The 23,220-nt window shown below is 50.8% G+C and overlaps 2 protein-coding genes across 3 annotated transcripts in view; both read left to right on the top strand.

Moving 5' to 3' along the window:
* Hm13 (histocompatibility minor 13) overlaps window positions 1-21,716 on the top strand; it is a 35,410-nt gene extending 13,694 nt beyond the window's left edge. Inside the window, exons 4-13 of one of the 2 annotated variants that reach the window (XM_041670257.1) lie at window positions 3,422-3,510; window positions 6,045-6,130; window positions 6,220-6,345; window positions 7,030-7,087; window positions 9,127-9,210; window positions 11,672-11,708; window positions 12,460-12,562; window positions 17,578-17,663; window positions 20,408-20,608; window positions 21,320-21,716. In XM_041670257.1, the coding sequence (XP_041526191.1) occupies window positions 3,422-3,510; window positions 6,045-6,130; window positions 6,220-6,345; window positions 7,030-7,087; window positions 9,127-9,210; window positions 11,672-11,708; window positions 12,460-12,562; window positions 17,578-17,663; window positions 20,408-20,558 (820 nt within the window). In that variant the 3' untranslated portion in view covers window positions 20,559-20,608; window positions 21,320-21,716. The remainder of the gene's footprint in view (window positions 1-3,421; window positions 3,511-6,044; window positions 6,131-6,219; window positions 6,346-7,029; window positions 7,088-9,126; window positions 9,211-11,671; window positions 11,709-12,459; window positions 12,563-17,577; window positions 17,664-20,407; window positions 20,609-21,319) is intronic. The other variant, XM_041670259.1, reaches the window with a different exon arrangement.
* LOC121460105 (malignant T-cell-amplified sequence 2) lies at window positions 4,350-5,299 on the top strand. The gene has a single exon (XM_041670260.1). The coding sequence runs from the start codon at window positions 4,642-4,644 to the stop codon at window positions 5,185-5,187; it is 546 nt and encodes a 181-aa protein (XP_041526194.1). The 5' UTR covers window positions 4,350-4,641; the 3' UTR covers window positions 5,188-5,299.
* Window positions 21,717-23,220: the final 1,504 nt, after the last annotated feature.

Genomic DNA, 23,220 nt, shown 5'->3' with positions numbered 1-23,220 from the left:
CATGGGAAATCAGGTGGTACTACACACCTTTAATCCCAGCACTCAGGAGACTGGCAAATCTCTGAGTTCAAGTTCAGCCTCGTCTACACAGTTCCACACCAACCAGGGCTGTCTCAACTATGAAACCCTGTCTTAAAAGAAAAGGCAGACAGGGTTTAATTTGGTGACTCGTGCCTCTAATCCTAGCACTTAGGAGGTAGAGGCAGGAAAAGCACATGTTCAAAGTCATCCACAGCTACTTCAAGACCAGTTTGAGTTATATGAAATAGTATCTCAAAATAACAAATAAATGGTCCATGGTAAAATTTGTCAGCTAGAGACTGGTTTTGGTTTTTTGTTTGTTTGCTTTCATGTTGTTGTTAGCCTTAGTTCCTTGTACTTCCTTCCCTAGGCAGTCTCTTCTCCCAGACTTCAGCCCACCCCTGAATTTTGTTTTTTTGTTTTTTCTCTTCTGATTTTAGGAATTGAACTCAGGGCCTCCCATATACTAGTCAGGTGTTCTAGCATTAAGCCACATCCACACCCATGAATCATGTTCGTAATAAAATTCAGAGCAATAATAATGTGCTCTGGCACTCATGTAAAGGTTCCAGGAACTTGGCAGGCTCAGGCAGGAGGATCATGACCTCATGACCAGCCTGGGCTATAAAAACTGCCAAATGAATGAAGTTATAGGGGTATCGTGAGAAAGAACAAAACCCAACAAAGGCAATTTCATTACAAAGGGGAATATAATTTAATCATAGTGTTGATCCAAAAATTAAACTGACTCTCACTCACTGGAGTTGTGTTTTCTTGAGTCTTTTAGTTAGTTAAAGCTGCAGTGTAGAGTTTCCACATTCTGTTTATATCCACAAGCCAGGCTTGCCTCTGGATTTATACCATAAGGTCTGGAGGTATGAGACAAGGAAGTTGAGGTTCAAATAGTTATTGTAGCAACCAGGATTTACAGATGAGGGTTTTGATCCCAGGTCCGTTCAACTCCAGTGCTAGAATTCTTTATTGCTCCAGCAGAAGTTAAAGAGAAGGGAGAACTTGGAGACTGTCCTCTCCAAAGATCTCTAAAATGACGGCTAAAGGCAGTAGTAGCCATATCCCAGGCCATGCTGGCCTCAGCTGCAGTTCTGAGTCCCTCACCCCTGCTGCCATCCCACTGCCCACCTCAGACTGCTCAGCACAGAACGCAGCTCCCAGTACTGGGGCAGGCAGGGGTCACATCCTGCCTTCTCCTAATACAGTCACCAAGACTATATAACCCAGCTCGATTCCACACGCTCTGCCTAGGCAGCCTTGGCCTATTTTTATTACCCGTGACCAAGCTCCTGCCCTACTCAAGTGGCCCACAGACAGAAAGTCCCAGTCTTCTATCTCAGAAGAACAAGGGTACATCATCAGTTTCATTAACCCTCACCATCTAACCCCAGAAGACAAGGGTACCAGGATATTTCTCAGTGCAAAGCAATGAACTTTATGTCTGTTTGAGCCATGGAGTTCATAAAAACACTCTGACCACAGTAAAAGTGTATTCAGAGTTGGCTAGCAAACATATACCACTTTGTCTGACGTGGGAGACGACGACGAAGAGTCAAGGCCGCACCCTCAAGTCAGACTCACACCAGTTGCATGACATAGGTCATCCTTTGTTGTGTTAGACAGCAAGCCCCTTTTCCCAGTGCTTGTCGGTAACCCCAACTGTTTGGAGGGGTGAGACAGGAGCATCAAAAATTGGAGGCCAGCCTAGGCAACATAGTAAGACTCTTTATCTCAAAATAATGGCTGGATGTGTAGCTCAGTGATGTAGATCACATGCAGAGATCAGTCCAGACATTTAACACTCAAAGTGGAAGCTGTGTTGAACTCGTAGGATATCAAGCATCAGCTTAACCCCTTAATCCTGTGAGAGTATCAGACTTGGTTAGTCTATAAGTCCAGCACTTGGGAGACAGAAACAGGAAGATCGTTCATTACACATTTAAGGCCAACTTGAGTTACAGAGTGAGATTCTATCTTTGAATAAATAATCCTCTGAGAAATGTATTATAATGTTCAGATACAGAAAGGGTTGCAAGGAGCAGCTAAGTAACTTCCCCAAGATCACACCTCTCAGAAGTGGCAGAGGTGGAACTTGAACTTAGGACACATGTGTCGTCTGTCATGCTGATGCAGGCATCGGGCTCCTGAGAGGCTAGGATGCTTCAGCTCCGCAAACTGCTCTCTGCCTCTGTCTGCACATGCACTGTGGCTTCACCTTCCCCAAAAGAGATTCCGCAAACTGAGCTTCCAGCCTCCGGCATCCTGGCTGCTTCTGCCTTGCATCTCTTCAGAGCGCTCCCATGAATGCCTACTCCAGATTCCAGCCCTGTGCCTGCCACTTCTTACCTATGGTGCCATTCATCATCAATCATATCACAACCCAAGGCTGCAAGGGAGCAGCTGTTTGACAAGTGGGGAACTGAGGACCAGAGATAGTTCTTAAATTCATATTCTCCAAGCCACCAGAGTATATTTTTAAAAAAAAGAAAAACTCATCCATTGTGACCTGTATGTTTTCAGGCCTACCTTGCTTTACTTCTTAGTTGGGAAACATCTGGGATGTCTTTTGTGACCTTTGTTCACAGTTCTTAAACATCCCTGCTTCAGGCCAGCACTGAGCTCAGCATCTTCCCTGCCTTATCTGATCCTCACATGCCTCTTTGAGATAGGCCATATGCTCATCCTCACACACAGGTAAGGTGGCCCAAGCCTGGGGAGGCTATCACTAAGATAACCCCACAGGGCTGTGAGAACTAGTAACCACTCTACAACACTAAGGCCTTGGTTTGCTGAACTCATGCTAGTGTAGTCTGGGAAAGAACATAAATTCCCTGCCTGGCCAGGAGGTGGAGCATCTGGGTAACAATGCTTTTAAAGCTAGGCTGGTCCTAAGCAACAGACCTCATAGTAGGCATGAAAATGAGGATGTTCCTACCCTGGGGGCTATGGTTCATTAGGCAGCTGGATTTTACATTTGTAAAAGCCCAGTTCTTTGTCAATCAGTACATGGAAGTCTAGAAGTACATTTCTTGACAAGAAACTGATATAGAAGGCACATGGGCCAGACTTGGGATTTCTAACTCTTCCCCAAATTTTACATACCAAGTGTGCCTATGTCCACTTTGTCATTAAGCAAAGCAAATCACTAAGAGTTTAGAAACCTCAGTTTGAATCGCAGCTGAGATTGTGGCTCCCTGTGTGACCCTGGTCAGGCCATCCTCTAAGAGACTCCACATCTACAGAGTGGGAACAATAATGTGTACCTGCCAGGGCTCTTAGAAAAGGTGACTGGGGAGAACAGCCATAAATGGATATTAGCGGGGACTGTTAAGGGTTGTGATTGCCCATGGGGGCTCTGTTTGCCGACCTGCTTTGTCTTTCTTTCCAGCCCCTTCATGAATAAGTTTTTTCCAGCCAACTTCCCAAATCGCCAGTATCAGCTGCTCTTCACACAGGGCTCTGGGGAAAACAAGGAAGGTCAGTGGTACTCACTTCCCTCTGTCCCCTTTTTGTTTCTGTAATACTGGGTTCTCCAAGAAACAATAAAAAAGGAGAAGCTCAAATCTTAACGGCCCTGGTTCATATCCCCGCTTTGCCACTACCCAAACTGGGGAATCTGGGTGAACCCATTATTTCTGAGCACTGGGTGTTTTTACTGGAAGTTTGTTTCCTCCATCTGTAAAACAAAAGTGATCATCTAACCCGTCTTCCGTTAGGAAGTAAACAATAAGTAGAAAGCTTTCAGCACAGTGCCTGGCTCATAAATGCACTCGGTAGGAGCTGTACCAGACAGCTCCTGACATGTCTGTCCCTAGTGATGGCTTCACCTAAGCTTTGAAAAATAAAACTGAAGATGCGTTAGTTACCGTATGGATTCAAAAATGGTGCCAAGAGTAATGATGGCTTGACCAAATGCAAGATAATTCTCACACATGAGAAGCCTGTGGAATGTATTCTATTCTCTCCTGGTTGCCAAGCGGATTCTACCTTTTCCCTCCGAACGGTGATGAGATGGTTCGTCTCTGCGTCAAATACGTCTGTGCCAAATAAATGATTATTGGATTTTTTTTTAAAGGCTAAGCCTGTTTTTCTTAACGACCACGGAGCCTTCCGGGTTCCGAACCCCCCTCCGCCCCCCCATCTACGCCGGCTCCATTACTCGAACCCCTCTGGGGGGAGTCTAGAATGGCGATCACTGCGCAACCGTAAGAAAGATAGAAGCATCCTTATTGGCTGGTTAGTGTGCCCGTAAGAGGTGGCGCGGTTCGACGCACGGCCAGTCCGATCCCGAAGTGGCGGTCCATCCGTAGACGTGGATGCTCTGACGTATCTTCCGGTCCGGGCCCCGCCCTTTCTGCAATCGGATGTCCGTAGAAGGACCGGAAGTCGGGAGAAGAGGTGTGGGGTGACCACGTGGGGGTCAGTGGAACGGAAGTAATACGATCTTACGCAGCCGTAAAGCGCGGTCGGTCGAACCATTTTCCGGTTAGCGACAACGGCCGGCTCGGACGCCGGTGCTATCCTTCCTGTAGACCGCAACTCGGTGAGACCTTCGGCAAATAACGCTTCACCTCAGCTTTTCCCTTTCGGCGCCCCTTCACCAAGATCATGTTCAAGAAATTTGACGAGAAGGAGAGTGTGTCCAACTGCATCCAGCTGAAAACTTCCGTTATTAAGGGTATTAAAAGCCAACTGACTGAGCAGTTTCCAGGTATTGAACCATGGCTTAATCAAATCATGCCTAAGAAAGACCCCGTCAAAATAGTGCGATGCCATGAACACATGGAAATCCTTACAGTCAATGGAGAATTACTGTTTTTCAGGCAGAGAAAAGGACCTTTTTATCCAACGCTGAGATTACTTCACAAATACCCGTTTATCTTGCCACACCAGCAGGTCGACAAAGGAGCCATCAAATTTGTGCTCAGTGGTGCAAATATCATGTGTCCGGGTTTAACGTCTCCCGGAGCGAAGCTCTATGCTGCTGCAGTAGATACCATCGTGGCGGTCATGGCAGAAGGCAAAGAGCACGCCCTGTGTGTCGGAGTCATGAAGATGGCTGCAGCAGACATTGAGAAAATCAACAAGGGGATCGGCATTGAGAATATCCATTATCTAAATGACGGGCTGTGGCACATGAAGACGTATAAGTGAGCCTTAGACGCAATGCACTTGAGCTAAATATAAATATTGTGTTGTATCTGTGTTTGTGTCTGTATATGACATCACGAAGACAATGCCTCTGTGGTTATGCTGAATAAATTCAACAGATACCTTTAAAAAATGAAAACGGGGTGTTGTAACCACAGGAGAGAGCAGGAATTGGGGGACAAGTAACAGTTTGCTGCACTTTGGGATCACAGAAGTGGTCGTACTATGTTATTAGGAGATTTGGTAGCATCCAGAGAGGTCTGGCATCGGGGTCTCTACTTAGGTGCTCCCAACAAGAGCTGCCTTCGAGATTCCCTCTTGACTACTTCCTCTCTCTCTCTCTCTCTCCTTCTCTGCTTGGGAAGGGTTACCAGCCATCCTCTTGGTTTCCTGAAATTCTGGACTTGGCAGGAGTAGCATTCCTTGGGAACCCACTGTGTTCCATTCCAGGCACTGTGCTGAGGGCATTGAAGAATAACCTTCCTCACTCCTCACAATGGCCCCCTGAGGAAGGTGCTGTTGACTTTTTTACAGATAAGGAAACAAACTCTATAAAGAGGACACTTCCTCCCCCAGGGTCACCCAGCTTCAGGTGGCAGAGCTTATATATCCTAACACCCTCATTTGATCTGGGCCTACATTCCCCCTATAGAAAACTAAGGGGTTGGGGGTGGGCCCAGTGAGCTTTCCCCAGCCTAAAACCCCTGCCAGGCTGAGGCAGCCACGGCCAAGCACATGGGCCTGTCTGGCCACGCGGGCAGCCATGTCCTCCACCTTCCAGGGGCTGACGGGTTGGGGCTGGGGGGGAGGGGGGGATAGCCTCACTCTGAGGAGTGGACTTACCTGGCCTCTCTGCCCAGAGATCATCAACTATGAGTTTGACACCAAGGACCTGGTGTGCCTGGGCCTAAGCAGCATTGTTGGTGTCTGGTACCTGCTGAGGAAGGTAAGCAGTCAGGGCCTGAGCAGAAGGGGAGGTTGGGGAGATGGTAGGATGGGGCACAGTGAGCTGGTCTCACTCCCACCTTTCCCCAGCACTGGATTGCCAACAACCTCTTTGGCCTGGCCTTCTCCCTTAATGGGGTAGAGCTCCTGCACCTGAACAACGTGAGCACTGGCTGCATCCTGCTTGGTGGACTCTTCATCTATGACATCTTCTGGGTGAGTCAGGCAGGGACGTGATGTCCAGCTCTGAAGTCCCTCCTCTGCCTCCCGGCTTCCCTGCGTCTCTACCATCTCTGTCCGCATGGCAGTCTGATGGAGTTTGTACCCCAGAGCAGGTCTGTTTCTGGTCCATCTGTAAATCTGGAGCAAAGGGATTGTGTCTCCTACCCAGTGCCTCCATACACTCTCGATGGTCTTTACAGGGGACCACTGAGTCTTGTGTCTCTAGGGCAAATGAGTCGAGACTCGGGGCCGTTTGGATAGGGGTGGTGGATGCTGGTGGATGCCTGGCAAGGAGGACAGAGGTCAGCTGTGCTCGGGATGTCTGTTCACTTTCCGAGGCACTGCTGAGGGGTCTGGGATCTACCTGACCGTAGCGTCCTTTCCCTGGAAGACCTTTTGTCTTTGAATGCTGCCTAGGGTCTTTGTCTCTTAAGAGGGAGAGGAGCCTGAACAAGCAGGCTGCCTGGCTTGGGCCAGCCAGTTAGGGCCTTTCTCTGACTCCTTTAGATTTTCTCTTGCCCAGAACTACATGAATGGTTACCTCAACTTGGTGTCAGTCTGCTCTGAGCTCTCCCAGTTCCCTACTCGACTCTCACACCTCAACACCACATCTAGAAGCCTAAGGACAGCCTTTCTTGCCCACCCACCTCCCTTTAGACTCCTGTCTTTTCCTTCTAGGTATTCGGCACCAACGTGATGGTGACTGTGGCCAAGTCCTTTGAGGCACCAATCAAATGTAAGTGACCGCCTGCCACCACCAGGCATCGTCCTCTCTACCCCCGTTGGCTCATCATCCCCGTTAATGTCAGAACCACTCTTTATTTCCTCACCATTGATTCATCTCACTGTGTTCTTGATCTGTCTCTCCATCCCCTTGGGTCACTTGGTCGTGATACCATGTGGCATGAAATATCTAGGAATGGGAATAAGCGTAGAGGAAAGGTGCTTGGCAACCTATCAAGGCTTGCTGTGGTTTTCCAGAAGTCGAGACCTTCACACTATCACACTCACTGGGTCCCCCTTGTTACCTGAGTACCTGGTGCTCTCTGGTCTACCAACTCTGACCATACCTTGGTTTTGTATTTTTAGAATAACCATTGTTTACACAAGTATTAGAAAACCCACCTGTAGGGGCTAAGGGTGTAATAGCTCAGTCTAGCATGTGTGAGCCCTGGGGTTCCATCCCTTGCACCTCTGAAAGAAAGAAGGAAAAATAAGATCCATAACACAGGCATTGGGCACATTCCTGTTATCCCAGTACTCCAGAAGCTGAGGCAGGAGGATTGCAAATTTAAGACTATCCTAGTCTACATAACAACTGTCAAAAAAAAAAAAAAAAAAACCAGCATGATGGCTCAGCTGACACAGTTCCACAGTTCTTGCTGCCTGACCTGACAACCCGAGTTCGATCCGTAGGACCACATGCTGGAAGGCGAGAACCAGTTCCCACAGTTGTCCTCTGACTTCTACATGGACATGGTTGTACATGTACTCACACACATACAAAAGTAAAGAAATGTAAAGGTTTTGGGGGGGGGGGGACCCAAGCAAATCGGTAGTACGCACCTTTAATCCTAACTCTCAGCAGGCAGAGGCAGGTGGATCTCTTGAGTTTGAAGCCAGCCTGGTCTACAGAGAGAGTTCCAAGACAGCCAGAGCTGCACAGAGAAAACCCTGTCTCAAAAAACAAAAACAAACCTTGGGTACCAATGTCTTTAAACAAGGAGAGTTTCTGGATGTTTATGGAAATAAATGTCAGGTAGCTGAAACCATCCTGGAACTCACTGTGTGGCTAACGGTGGCTTTGAACCTGTGCACCTTCTGCTTCCATCACCAAAGTGCAGGGATCACTGGGTCTGACTAAGCAAGGGGAAATTTTATCAGACTTCTGTAAACCTGGGTAGAGCAGCTCATCAATGGGTTAATGCCCTTAAGTGGAATCACCAGCACCAAGGTTATTTCCATCCTCCCACTCCACCATTCTCAGCATGCATGTTACTGATCCCTTAGCTCACCTTTCCATGGTCTGTGGAGGGGACCACACTTCTAGCATTAACTCCTCACCCAGATGCGGCACAGAGGGAACCACTTTTTGTCTTCCCTTGGGAAGAGTGTTTTTGGTGTGTCCCCCACCCCAAGAAAAAAACAACAGCAAAAACCTGGGGAAGCTCCTTTCGTGTTTCATTGCCCAAGTCATATTACAGAGCTACAGGCATAGCCAGTACTGTACTGTGTTTTCCTACGGTGCATGAGGGCTTGGGTTCTTTAGCTGAGCTTGGTACCACTCAGTGTTAATCCTGGTACTTGAGTGAAAATTCAAGACCCGCCAAGGCTACACAGCTAGACCATCTCAGAAACAGTCCAAGCAAACAACTTCCCTGCCTCAGCAAGTCAGATGAGAAAGCAGATTAACTTAGACTCTCAGCCCTGGCTGAGTTCCAAATCACCTAGGACCACAAGGCTAAGGCTCCAGGATTGGACCAGAGATGATAACTGGGAAGAGGGAGAAATGACCTTGAGAGGATGCGCAGGCCTCTGTAGGATTGTGGCAGCAAGCAGTTGGGGTGAAGTCAGCTTAGGGCTTCTTCCTCATGGGTCCCTTAGCAGCATAGAAGGAGAAATGAAGATGAAGGAAACCTTTGGTTAGAAGATCCCAGATCCTTCCTCACTGTAAGAGCTGCCATCTCCTGTGTGAGTCCTACTCAGAGGGCTGGAGGTCGGCAGCCTGAGTAAACGGCTCCCTGACCTCCATCTCATCCCTGCCTCTCCCCGCAGTGGTGTTCCCCCAGGATCTGCTGGAGAAGGGCCTTGAAGCGGACAACTTTGCCATGCTGGGACTTGGAGATATCGTCATTCCAGGTGATTGCTGGGGAGAGGACTGTGGGGAGGAGTGCCGTGGATTTTACCATGAGGTGGATGGGTGGGTAGCCTTACTATTGGGAGTGGGGGCGATCGGGTGAGCGCTTGGCACATGTGGTTTTGATGGGCATAGGGCAGCTCTTTTCCCCTCCATTTTGGACTTAAAGAGGAGCCCAAAAGCCCTGAGCTTCAGGTAAACATGTTCAGAATGACCTGAACATGTCTTCTTGCCATCCTGGACTGCTTGGCCTAAGGGGGTGCCCTGCTGGTGGGAGAAAAAGCCTGCCTGGCCTTTCTCTCAGTTCCTGAGGGTAAAGAAGCTGCAAGTTTTGTATCTTTGTCTGTCTGCCTATCAGGGATCTGTCTAGCTCCCAGTTTTTTTAAGGACTGATATAGAGACCCACATCATCCTTAGCAGTGGGCTCCCTGACTGTGGAAAGGGTGTCCTGCAGAGAGGACAGGAATGTGGCTCAGTAGCAGGATAAAGCTTAGCTTAAAAGCTCACCCTGTCAGAACTGGTCAAGGACAGTAATGACAGGGAAATGATGGCGACAGCTCCTACTACTCACCGGGCACTGTGGTGGGAGCTTCCTTGGATCATTCTGCTACTCCCAACAGCTCCGGGGAATAGGGGGAATTTCTGTATTCAGGTTAAAGGAACAGGCCAACTTGTCTGAGAGATTGGGCTTAGCATACCCCACCCCTACCCACCCCCGAGTATCCCCATGGCACGCAGCACTACCATCAGCAGGCTTACTTCCCAGATAACAACACAGGAGAGAGCCAAGTCCTGTGGTAGAGGTGCTAGCACGCACCTCTGACCCCAGACACAGACAGGGGGTCCTGAGTTCAAGAATAGTCTGCTTAGTTGGTCAACATGTCTTAAAGGGGAAAAAAAATAATTCCAGCCCTCTGGCAATGGACAGACACCTCATTGGTGGTGATCAGGGACACTAGATTGTGGTCCTGTGTTCATCCTAGCTTGATGCCTGGCTTGGTGGCCAGCGCTATTTTTAAAGAAAATAATGGAATTCCACAAAATTTTGCCTTACAGCGGTGGCTCTCAGCCTTCCTAATGCTGTGACCCTTTAGTAGAGTTCCTCACGTCGTGGGGACCCCCAACCATTATACTTTTGTCACTGCTACTTCATAACTAATCTTGCTACTGCTGTGGATCATAATGTGAATATCTGTGTTTTCCAGTAGTCTCGGGCAACCCCTGTGAAAAGACTTGCTGCCTTGCAGAGACCCAATATCTAGCTTTGCCAGTCTCCTTGGAGCATGGTTCTGGGCTTTAGGAGCACACTTATTCTCTCCCTATTAGTCTCTGCGGGACCTGTATGTGGGTCCAAATCGTCCAGCAGTCACATGTCCAGCCCAGAAAGCAGCATGTTGAAACGCCTCAGCTGCCAGGAGTTAGTACAGTAGCCGAGCCCCCGCCCATGGTTTAGCTTAGAGCTGTTACGAGTGTCAGACACCAGGGGGCACTGAGCTCCAAACACTGTAGAAAAGGCAGCTCTGGCCGGTTTTTTCCATCCAACTCTCCTCTCACAGCCCTCACTGAGAATGACTCATTTCCCTCATCAAGCTTAGCTTTATAGGGTGGGGAGTGTGCTCGGTGGTAGAATCCTTTCCTAGCTTGCACAGTTGTGGGCCTGGGCTCCAGACACAGCACTGCAAAAATACCCGTTCATCATGCTTGCTAGCTGACGCTTCTGATGGACATGTGCTTCTGCTCTTGAGCGGCTGTCCTCAGCTAAATGAGAATTAGTCTCTGTTCTGTGTGAGTCCAAAGGCCAGTGAATGGGAAAGCTCTGTAAATATGTGGAGTGTGCACAGCATGCAGAGGTTGGACTGGCTGGCCCTATCTCAGAGACTCAGAATTCTGGGGCATCTGGACTTGGATTTGAAGTGCAAGCCAGGTGTTAAGGGACAGCTAGCATTCCTGAGCTCCTGGGGTACCTCCCAGTGGTCTGCGGCTTCTCTCACCGGGCAGCAGCCACAGGGGTCACTCTGGACCTGTTTAAGCTGTCCTCCTGCCCAGAACCCCGAGCCTGCTGCATGGCGGTCTGTGCCATGTGTCTCCCTCCTGCAGCTCCACAGAACACGCTTTTCACTCTCCCTGGCCAGTGTCACTTTGAAGAAACCCTCTTCAGACCAGATCCCACCCCAGTCTACCTTTGAGGTCATAAGAAGTCCATTTTTCAGTTAGAGGAGGCCTAGGTTTCCTGTTGGAGTTGTCTGTCACAACTGCTGTCATCCTCCCAGCCGCCTTGACCCTTGGCTGAGCTCTTAGAACTGTGCTTCCCTTGATCCTACACTGTGCCTGGTCAGTGGGTAACAGAGATGGCCCGTTGTGACACAATATGGTTCTAGCGATGGGGGAACCAGTCTTCTATCAGGTAGCTGTCCTGCTCCCTCTCCCCATCCCTGACCTTCTAACCCTCCTTTTCCCCTTCAGGGATCTTCATTGCTTTGCTCCTTCGTTTTGACATCAGGTAAGCAAGGGAGGGCGCGGCCTGGCCTGGGGTTCTCCCAGCATTGTCCAGTTTTCAGGAGCCCAGAGAAGGTACCTCCACCCACACATCCAGAGAAATTCTCATTTCACCTGCATTCTGAAGTGTTAAGTGTTTTTTGGTTTGTTTTTGTTCTAAGTCCTTTTAGTTGAGATTGGTGCTTGTAGCTCTGTGCCCTTGGTGGCCAGTCTGACCTCAGGAGACTCAACCTCACATCCATGGTGGTAAACCAGAGTCAGGAGAGCACTGAGCACAGCCTGACCTCGGTGGCTTTGGGGACAGCGAGCTGCAGTCTAGTGGGCCCCATGCGCTCTCCAGCCTTTCCTCAGGCTGTTGTAGAAACTGAACCTAAGGCTGAACTGGAGCTCAGAGGAGCACTTGCCGGCCATGCACGGCCAGACTCAGTCCCCAGCAGGCCTTCACCCCAAATTTACATTCTGTGGGGGTAACCTAGAACCCAGATTTTTCCCCCAAGAGATTTTATGCTTGCTAAAAACCTTACAGGTGGTTTTAGATAATATTTGTTGTTTACAAATGGGCTTATGGCTTTCTCATTTTGCAAAGATTTAAACTGAGCATGAACAAAGAAAGGTAACCTGTCTAAAGAGACTTAACTCAGGGTACATGGCCCTCCAGACTCCCAGCCCAGAGCTCTCCCACACACGCATGCAACTACAGGGTTCCCCAGAAAAGATGCTACTGCTCTAACCTCTTCCTTCTGCCTTCCTTGAAGCTTGAAGAAGAACACCCATACCTACTTCTACACCAGCTTCGCCGCCTACATCTTCGGCCTGGGCCTCACCATCTTCATCATGCACATCTTCAAGCATGCACAGGTGAGCAGAACAGCCCTTGGCGTGGCCACAATGCGTCCCTGACAGTAACAACTCACAGAAAGCTGCTCTGTCACCTGCACAGGCAGCTCAGACCTGGGCATCTGAAGTGGTAGGAAAACAGTCATGTTTGTGGTTGTTTTTGACTTGTAGGGACGTGGCAGCTGCTCCTCTAGGTAAAAGGTTTTTCAGCACACCACTGTCTTCGTTAGAAAAGCAGACATTTTCCCAGCACTCTCTACCTGATTTCTGCCTATGTCCCATAAGCCAGATAATGTCATTCCAGCTACAGAAGAGGAGGCTGGGGAGGAGAAAATGACTTCCCAGGCAAGCTAGCATGGATTGGGTGAGACTTAAGTGCTTCAGCCAAGTGAAAGCTAGCTACACCCACCCCAGGAAAGCCAAGGTTCTGCTGCCGCTTCCCACCGAGGCAGGCTCCAGTTACTCCAGTTCACCACAGTGAACTGTACAGTGTTCTTTTGGGCCACCAACCAGGTCCCAAATCATGGACAGAGACTTATCACTTTTGAATGCTCAGCTTAGCTTAGGCTCTTTTAACTTAAATTATCCTGTTTCTCTTTGTTTACCTTTTGTTCCAAGGTTTATTACCTTCTTCCTTCTGTATATCTTATTTTCACTGCTTCTCTGTCTGTATTGACTGGCACCTGCCTGGCTTCTTGCCCCTCGGTGTGTCTCTCGTTCTTTCCTTCTCTCCTCTTGAGCCTCGATTTCTCCCATTTATTCTCTCTTGCCTGCCAGCCCCACCTATCCTTCTCCTGCCTAGCTATAGGCCATTCAGCTCTTTACTACTCGGTTCAGGTGCCCCAGGCAAGCAAGGTGAAATAAATGCAGCAAGCTCATCCTTACCTCGTGAGCGCCGCCTAAACAAATGCAGCACACCTTTGCACAGTTAAAGTAATGGTCTGCCACAGCGAGCAGCGCACGTGTGTGAAGGCCGGGGTCCCAGTGGCCTGGAGAGGGGAGGCCGGCAGGGACTTGGCAGTCAGGACTGTCTCCTCTTGTCTAAGGACATAAGGCACATGGCAGGCTCTTAGAGCACACATGAGAAAGCAGGAGCTGAGGCGCCACCCAGTGAGTGGGTAGCAGAGCCAGGATTTGGCCTGGGACAGTGTGAAAGTCCAGCCCAGGCTGCAGGAACTGTGTGGTGCAGAAGCCAAGGAAGCCCCTGTGGGAATCCAGTAGATTCCTCCCTGGGACCCAGGCCAGGCCCCAGGAGGTACGCACGTACTCCATTCATTCATTAATAAAAGCAAAAAGGAATGGCCTAGGGATGGGGCAGGTCAGTGTAAGTACTCAGAGCTACACCTAGGTAAGACCCCGCCCCCACTACCGGACAGCTTTGCTTTCTGTGAGTTTGATTACCCGCAGCTCAAAAATTGAATCAGAAGCTGCAGTTTTAAATGCCATGCATTCTGCATACCAAGATTTAATTCTTACTACCCACGTAAGCCATTCCTTGATCCAGCATATCACCCTTCTTACCATTAGAGAAGCGTTCGTGCAAGCGTGCCACAGTGTACGGTTGTGAGGGGCTCCAAGGATGGGGGTGGGGGGGATACTGTATTGTTGTTCTTTGCTCCTCCCCTCCCCCAAAGCCCTGTCACGTGGGAGCTGCCTTTGAATTCCAAACAAGATCAGATTGTTATCACTGGGCCTGTGCTAACCTTCCACAAAGATCCGAGGGCGTGGCTCATAAGCAGAGACACCCAGAGTGTCCACGGAGCCTTCTCGTTTGTTGGGTTATGTTTGGCAGTGCCTGTGGAGCATGATGTGTGCTCGGTGAGCGGATTTCAGAGTGCCAGATCGCAAACTGGCTTAGAGGCCTTTTCAAGGCCTGTATTACAGCTCCAGCCCTGTGTTAGAGTAGGCTGGAGCCATTTCCTGGGCAGCCACCAGGTGGCAGGCTTGCCTCCCCAGCTGGAGGCAGAAGAGAGTCTCCTGCAAGGTGCTGTCCCTCCCCATTGTGGAGAGACTGCAGGCCTAGAAGGACAGATTTCCCAGGTACTCCACCTACCCAAGCTGTATCTGGGCCTCTCCTACTCCTGGCCCTGATTCATGCAGATGGCCATCTCCCTGAAGGTCCTCAAAGAGGGGATCCAGGACATAGGAAGAATCTGTTAAGTGAGGTTGCTGTCTTCGAGAAGACAAAGGCAGTCCCCATGCTATGTGGCCTTTAACTTGCTTAGCCTTTAAAAAAAAAAAACCTTCCTAGCCAGACATAGTGGCACATGCCGGTGATCACAGGCCTGAGGAGGTGGAACAGAAGGTCAGCGTCATCCTCGGCTACACAGACAATTCAGATGAGCCTGGGTTACGTATGTGAGAAGCTGTCTCAGAAAACTCACTACCCTGAGCTGTAGGGCTCTTTCTCCATCACCCTCTCATTGAAGATCTTCCCAGGTGCAGTGAGAGGAAAGAAGGCAGGCTGTGTCCCTCTGATAATAGCAAACTTGCTGGCTCTTAAAGGAGCCCTTCCTATGAGCCTGAGGCCACCAGCTCCCCTGAAAATCCTATATTCTGCTAAGACTGTCTTGGGCAAGAGAATGCACAGGGCTACACAGGAGGACCCTAGCTCCAAATCCTGACCCACTCTTCTCCATCCTCAGATTCCCGGTTTGCTCATCTGTCTGTTAACTTACCATTATGTAGAAGAGTGTTGGGTTTGTATATGTGGGAGTGGGTGCCTGCAGAAGCCAGCAAAGGGTGTCAGATTCCCTGGAGCTGGAGCTATAGACAGTTGGGAGCCAACAGAACCAAACTTGGGCCTTCTTCAAGAGCAGTATGCATTCTTTGCCACTGAACCATCCCTCCATGCCCCACAAATTAAATTTTAATATTAAGTTTGACCTTCCATTCCTGTTTCTCCTCACATGGTTTTCTTCCTGTTTTTAGGGGCCTGTGTTGGTTGGTCGAGTTTGGTTAGTTGTTGTTTGAGGCAGGGTCTCATTGAGTATCCTGGTTGGCCTGGAACTCACCGTAGACAGGGTAACTTGTCATTCTTAGAGGTCACTGCCTCTGTCTCCCAAAGGCTAGGATTAAAGGTGTGTACCACCACACCCAGCCTGGTTTTGGGTGTGTGTTTGTTTGGTTGGTTAGTTGGTGGTGGTTTTTTTGTTTGTTTAGTTTTGAGGCAAGTTTTCCCTGTGTAGCTGGGCTAGCCTCAAACTCCCAGTAATTTTTCTGGCCTCTGTCTTCATAGTACTAGAATTACAAGGGTGCAGCACAATGCCCGATGTTTTCTTTCTACTTTCAGGGTATTTTATTCTTTCTCTATCTGCCCCATTCACACCTGTGGCAGTGCTAGGAATCCAACCCTAGTGTTGCAAAGTGTTCTGTGAGCACTCTCCCGCTGAGCTAGACCCCTGCCCATTTTGTGACCTGAAAACTTTTGTTTTTGGTTCTGTTTTAAGACAGGGTTGTTCTGTGTAACCGCCCTGGCTGTCCTGGAATTCACTTTGTAGACCAGGCCGGCCTTGAAGTCACAGAGTCTGCCTGCCTCTGCCCCCAATGCTGGAATTAAAGGCAAGTGCCAGCACCACCTGGAGACCTGAAAGCTTTTAAACCATTTCACGGGTCTTGTTTCCCTTGAGTTAGCTTAGGGGTCAGAGTGCCCTCTGGCTGAGCCACAGCAAGGACCCAGTACCAGTGAAAGAATGAATGCCCGGCCTCTCACTTCCCTTCTCAGCTTGGCCTCACACACCTGTGACCTTGGGCAAGTCAGTCCCCTTCTGAGTCTTAGAACATCATCTTTAGAACATGGGTCTGGGTACTATGACTAGATTCTAGGGTAATCTCTATAAAGTAATGTGGCTGACCGCCCACCCAGACCAGTGCCAAGAGATGGTCTCCTGAAACATCCTCAGATGCAGGTGAAAGACCGTGTTGTTCTTGGGCCCCAGGCTGGTTTTGTGCTTTGTACTGAGAATGGTGTCTCTTTACTCTATCCCACTGTCTCCAAGACCTCTCTCAAGTTCGTGAGCTTGGCAAATAGTCACCAGTATCCCCCAACCCCCACACTCCCGGGCCCTCTGGGATACCAGGCGAACAGACTGAATAGGACCAGGGACACTTGCTCTATCCGGTTCCACAGCCCTGCAGGGGATAGGGACTCCATTCTGCCTAGGATGCTCACTTCCACACTGCCAGGGACCTGATGCACGCAAGTAGGGCTTCTCCACAGAGCCAAGGGCTGGGGAGGAGGAACTGGGCAGAAGGAGGAAAGACAGCCTAGGAAGCTGAAACTGCACATGCCAAGGTACTGGGGCTGTGACCAAAGTCAGGTATAGGTCAGATGGGAGGTTGGAGGAGATGATGACAAGGGAAGGGTCACTTTAGGCCACTGGCAGCATTGATGGCTTTAAAGTGTCCAACAGAGGTGTTTGGCGTTCACCTTTCAGAGGAAATAAGCAAGGAATGACCAGGCCAAATACGTGCGGCTTCCATTCTCAGCTTAAGCCTTAAAACGGAGACCTAGACTGCCTTCTCCCTCTAGAACATTCGCCCTTCTCTGCCCAAAGAGGGTAGACACAGCCATGGAGGTAACCTGGAACCTCCAGGAAAAGCCTCAAACACTGGGGACAGTCTTCCTTTTCTCCCAGCCGGCCTGCAGAGGAGTGTTAGCACAGACTTGGGAGTGGCAGAAGTGAAGGAAAGAACCTGAAAGTGAGAGCCAATTATAATGTCTCCTGCATTACCGAAATGCAAGGTCTGAGCCGAGACTGCAGCCTTCTAGGGAGAAAAGCAGCCTGAGAGGTAGCATTGAGCTGCGTTTGTGATTCAGACACTGCCAGGCAGGTTCCTGAGGGGCCTTCCAGCCCTGCACCCGATTTCCTACAGTGCATGCTTTCCCTCCCAGGCAGGAGCACCCCTGTCTGGACCTCCAGCCCTGTGTCTGGGCTTAGCCATTGACTCACCCCGCAAACCTGGATCTGAGCTATCCCTCAGTCAAGTCCCGAAGAGGGTTGGGTGCCTTGCCTCATAAGTCTCTTGTCTTCTAGCCGGCTCTCCTGTACCTGGTCCCTGCCTGCATCGGCTTTCCTGTCCTGGTGGCACTGGTCAAGGGAGAAGTGGCAGAGATGTTCAGGTAAGGCGGGATGGAGCAGACATGCAGACAAGCCCTAGTGCACCTGCCGGATCACATGAGCATCGTCTCCAAGGGAGTGTTCCTACCACCTGTTCCTTTCTGCAGTGACTACCTGCCTGGCCTCTGGTCACCAGTGGGACCTTGCCTAGGAGCCAGGGGAAGTGTAGTCTAGGGCAGGCCATACCACACACCTACAGTGTCTTAGAGGAATGGCTGCCTACTGTCTGGGGCCTTGGATCACAAGCTAGCTCTGCCAAGGTGACTTGAGGCATGTCTTTGCCCCAGCGTCGGTTTGCATGTAATAGGACAAGGTTGTACCATCTCCAAGAAGCCATGTGTCCGTCCCTGTCCAGGTGCCTCTGGAGCCATAACCCACAGCTTGTTTTCTGATATACAGGCCCCTTTCCTTGTGACCCCTGCCATATCTGCCACACCTTGTGCACGGCCCCGCCCCTACCCCAAGGCCCGCATGACTCCCAGCAGGTGTCTGCTCCCAGGCACCACCAACCCTGCCTGCCAAAGACCTAGAAATAGCTGCCAGCTACTATAAAAACTGCCCACTTGGGGGCCTTCACCCAGCCCCACCTGCTTGGCCTTAAGTTGTCCTCCAAGTGCCTACCAGGGCCTCCTGTGCACCTGGATGCCTTGGGGCAGCAGATGACTCACGCCTGCCCCATGCCTGCCCTGCCAGGAATCCCCAGCCCGCTGGAAGCGGCCCACCCCCATCTCCTGGTGTGGCAGCTGATCCTTGAGGTCAGCACTTAGCATCCCTCCCCCCTGCGCATCTGTGCTTGGAGAGACTTCTGAACCAGTCCCCTGTGTCCTCGGCAGCCTGAACTCTCAGCACCCAGCCAGGGCAGAAGGTATCTCCTTCCTCACACTGAGGCCCAGTTTACCTAAGTATGCTTCTGTGTGAGCCCCACCCTACCCGGAAGGCCCATAGGGAAAAGCAAGGCAGCAGGTGGTCTTTCTCTCGCCTGTCCTCTACCCCATTCTCAACCTGTTCTTTGCCTTTTTGTCTTTCACTGCCACTCCCCTATTGAAAGACTGGCTCACTGATTCATTCTTGAATGACTGCGTTTACCTGGTTCTGAGTTCCCTTGCTGGTGCTAGAGGGATGACTCAGCAGTTGGGAGTACCTGCGGTTCTCCCAAAGGACCCAGCACCCACATTGGGCAGCGGACAACCATCCCTCCAGGGGGACTTGAAGCCTCCGTGAGAACCTGTGCTCAGTGCTTTATACTCATGTGCACAAGTGTTCACACACACACGCATATGCCAGTTCCCATAAGTTGTCCTCTGACTTCACAAGTACCGTGACACACACACAGTTAATGTATTTGTCTCAATCACTGTTCTGTTGCTGTGAAGAGACACCATAACCGAGACAACTCTTAGAGAAGAAAGCATTTAGCTGGGGCTTGCCTACAGTTCCAGAGACTGTCATCATGGCAGGGAGCACAATGGCGTGTATGATGCTAGAGCCGGAACTAAGAGCTACCTACATCCTGGTCTGTAGGCTAAGAGAGTGACACTGGACTAGCATGGACTTTGGAAACCTCAAAGCCCACCCTCAGTGACACACCTCCCAATTCTTCTCAGATAGCGCCACTCCCTGATGACTACACGTTCAGATACATGAGCTTATGGGGACCATTCTTATTCAAACCACCACAGTCTTTTTTTAAAACAGACTAGGGAGAGCTCAGTCAGAAGTGACTGCTGTGTATGAATTAAGACTAGGTTTGGATACTCAGTGCCCATCTGGGTGTAAAAATGATGGGTTGTTGTTTTCTTTTTTTTAAGTAGTCACAACTGAGCCTGTGCCTTATGGTGCTGCATGGCTTAATCCCTGTGATTTCAAGCTCCAGGTCAGCCACCCGGGTGGCAGAGTGAAACCTTATTTCAGTTGAGCACACATGCCTGTGGTCCCAGCTATTGAGGAGGCTGAGACAGGAGGATCACCTGAGTCCAGGAGTTCTGGACTGTGGTGCACTGTGCCAGTCTAGTGTCTGCACTGAGTTCAGCATCAATATTGTGTCCTCCTTGGAGCAGAGACCACCAGGCTGCCTAAGGATGGGTGAACCAGCCAAGACTGGAAATGAAGCAAGTCAAAATCTTGTTTCAAAACAAAGCAAAGCCAGGTGGTGGTGGCGCACACCTTTAATCCCAACACTTGGGAGGCAGAGGCAGGTGGATCTCTGTGAGTTCAAGGCCAGCCTGGTCTACAAAGAGAATTCCAAGACATCCAGAGCTGTTACACAGAGAAACCTGGTCTCGAAAAACAAAACAAAACAAAAGCCTGGCATGGTGGTGCACACCCTTGATCCTAGAATTTGGAATACAGGCCGGCACATCTCTGTGAGTTCTAGTCCAGCCAGGGCTACATAGTTAGATCCTATCTCTAAATTAACAAATAAAAATTTAATAAAAGTTATAAAAATTTATACAAGGGAGCTGGGGAGATCGCTTAGAAGTTTTAAGAGCACTTCTTGCCCTTAGAAAGAACGTGGTTTTGGTTCCCAGCACCCACATGGCGGCTCACAACCAACACAACACTAAGCCCTCCTTCACTCTTGTCCGCATAGTGCACTTTGCAGGGGTGCATCTTCCCCCAATACAGTACAGGTGTTCGACACACAGCAAAAAAGAAGTGCAAGCCAGGTATCCGAGACAGCAGTGCTCTGTGCTCCTCTTCCCTCTCCATCTACTTGTTCTGTCTTCTCTGTCTGTCTCTTACACAGCTACGAGTCCTCGGCCGTAATCCTGCCTCATACGCCGAGGCTCACTCACTTCCCCACTGTCTCGGGCTCCCCTGCCAGCCTGGCCGACTCCATGCAGCAGAAGCTAGCTGGCCCTCGTCGCCGGCGCCCGCAGAATCCCAGCGCCATGTAATGTCCAGCGGGTGCCCACCTGCCCGCTCCCCCCACTGTCCTGGGCCTAAGGTAGGGCAGATGTTCCGGCCCTGGTGTGAAGTCAGAGTGTCACTGGAGCTGGTGGCAGGAGGCAGCCCTTATAGCCACCAGCATTTGCCGCCCAGCCCCAAGGCAGGCAGGTAGCCCAGAGCCTTGGGGTGCTCACCCACAGTGGGAAATCCCATGAGATGGGCATGAGCGGCCCTGTGAGACTGAAGTAGACACTGTGACTGCTTGCTTGTGTGTTTGACCCTGAACACACCACTTTCTCCTCTATGCTCTTTATCAATTAAGCACCTGCTGCCCACCTAAACCAGCCAGGAAATGTGCATTGTGCTTGAACGGGCACAGTTGCTCGGTAAGCAGAGCCCCCACAAGAGTTAGTATGTCCATCCTGATGAGTAGCGCTGTGCTATTTGCAGAACAGGGCTGAGCTCTTAACTCCACCATGTGCCCCAGGAGGCAGCTGGTCTCCCAGAGTCTCATCCCCACTACCCTCTGCTGCTCTCCAGCAGAAGGTTCAAGAAGTTTAATGTTGATCCACACAAGTCCAGGCCCAGCCTTTCCCATTTGCTACTCTTTGGCAGCACAGGGCACAGAGAAAGCCAAGCAGGGTGCCCATGAGGACACACAGGGATGGGGCCAGGTACTGGCAGAGGCGATGTGAGATTGCAAAGAGAGGGGACAATGAAGACTCTGCCCTCAGCATCCTCTAAATGTGTTCCTTTGTTTTCTGGTCAGTTATGAGGAGTCAAACCCTAAAGATGCAGCAACTGGAACTGAATCCAAAGAGGAGACAACAGAGGCATCAGCATCCAAGAAGCTAGAGAAGAAGGAGAAATGAGGCCGCTCTGCCTGACCCTTGAGGGCCAGATCAGACAGGTGGGGGACGACCTGTAGGCGACACAGACAGAGGACACGTGCAGGAGGTGAAGGTGGCTCCAGGTTGGGGAGCGGGCCTCTGCTGCCTGTTTCCCTCTCCCCTTTCTCTGGCTTCCTCTGCTGCTCCTCATCCCCTGCAGGCAAAGGAAACCCTCTGCTGCTTCTTTCCCCAGGAGCCAGGTGGGAACCCCGTGTGGTTTTTAGATTTTTGTATTGTGGACTGACTTTGCCTCACATTAAAAACTCATCCCATGGCTGTCGGGATACTATGCTCCTGGAGGGTTGTCGGCAACTTCACCTAGTGGCTTGTGCTAGCTCACTAGGTCTCTGCAAGCCCCTCTTGGGTGCCCACCCTGTTGTCACGCCAGAAGAGGGTGTTCCTTACCACGCTCTTCCAGACTTGGGGAGGGTGAAGGTGGTAGGCAGGTGCTCTCTGTGTCCCTGGCCCTGGAATGAGAAGATGAAGAGAGTCGCAGAGGGCAGCCTGACTCAGACAGCTCTCCCTGGGCTTGCTGTCCAGATGCCTGGAGAGCAGAGCTCCATCTTTCCCATTCTGCCCACTCCTGGGCTTCCCAACATAAGACCCAGATCTTCAGAGAGCATGGGTTGGGAAGGGAATAGCCCAAGTGACCGGAGGAAGCCATCCAGGGTCAGGAGCTAGGGATCCCAAAGTCAGAGCTTTCCTTTACCTCTGACCTTCAGGAGAGTCCAGAGGACAAGGGGAGGGCAGCTCAGCCCTGACCACCTTCCCAGGTAGGGAAACTGAGACCCGAGAATGGCCATGACCTGCTCTGTCCAGGGTTTGGGTTTAGTGGCTACCATTAACAGAGCCTGGGATTGAGAATACGGGGGTTGTCTTCCATGGGTTCAGATGTGGACCAATATGTGTTGGTACAAGATTCTACCTTGTACTTATGGTCCTAAGATATGTGTGTTATTGCTAGTGTCACTGTACAGATGAGGAAACAGGGCAGCTCGCCCTCAGACATGGATGTGACCTCAAGCAGCTGATTGCAGCTCTGCATACTAAAAGCACTATGCTGTTCTGCAGACCTTCTAGGACCCAGTCACTGTGGCTGGTATGCTGGGCCCCTCTGAGTCAGCCACCCAACTTCTCTGGGTCTAAAATTCTATGGAGAGAAAAACCTCAAAAGGCTCCTCCAGCCAGGGGGTCTCTTTAGGGGCTTCTCGGATCTCTGCAGGCTCGTATTGCCTTCAGGGGGAGGCCGTGTGGTCCTGGAACAAAGCCCCTCTGAGGGTGGCAGATGGGGCAGGCAGCCCAGGCACACAGCATGGTTGGCTTCTACAGCCCACAACCCACAAAGGCCTCATTGAGTCACTGCCGACCCCCAGCAGAGGCTGAGGTGGCAGTGGCGCCGGGCGCCTGCCACCTAATGACCATCCTGGCCGGGCCAGATGTTCCACAGACCTTGTAGCACTGACCAGGGCCTGCCTGGCCAGCCAGCCACAGAGGCCACTCCAGTTCCAATTAACCAGCTTCAGCTGAGCAAACAGCGGGCAGCGGGGCCCAGCCTGGGCGGTAGGCCCGGCCGGCAGAGCCTCTGAGTCTAGACTCCAGATGTGAACCGCCACCGCCTGAGCCCCATGGAAAAAATGGCACCAGGCCGGGCACGCATTGGTCCTGCACACTAGGAGGCGGGGTGGGTGGCTGGGCAGGGCCTCCAGTGGGCCTGGTGCCAGGCTCACCCTGGGGTGGGGGTGGATTCTTGGGAGGCTGCTTTTAAACAGATCTCCCCTGA

This window comes from Microtus oregoni, unplaced genomic scaffold (genome assembly GCF_018167655.1).
Source record: "Microtus oregoni isolate MIOR12 unplaced genomic scaffold, Mior012 000020F_ref0000438, whole genome shotgun sequence".
Taxonomy (NCBI): domain Eukaryota; kingdom Metazoa; phylum Chordata; class Mammalia; order Rodentia; family Cricetidae; genus Microtus; species Microtus oregoni.
This window is presented reverse-complemented; position numbering and strand designations above follow the sequence as displayed.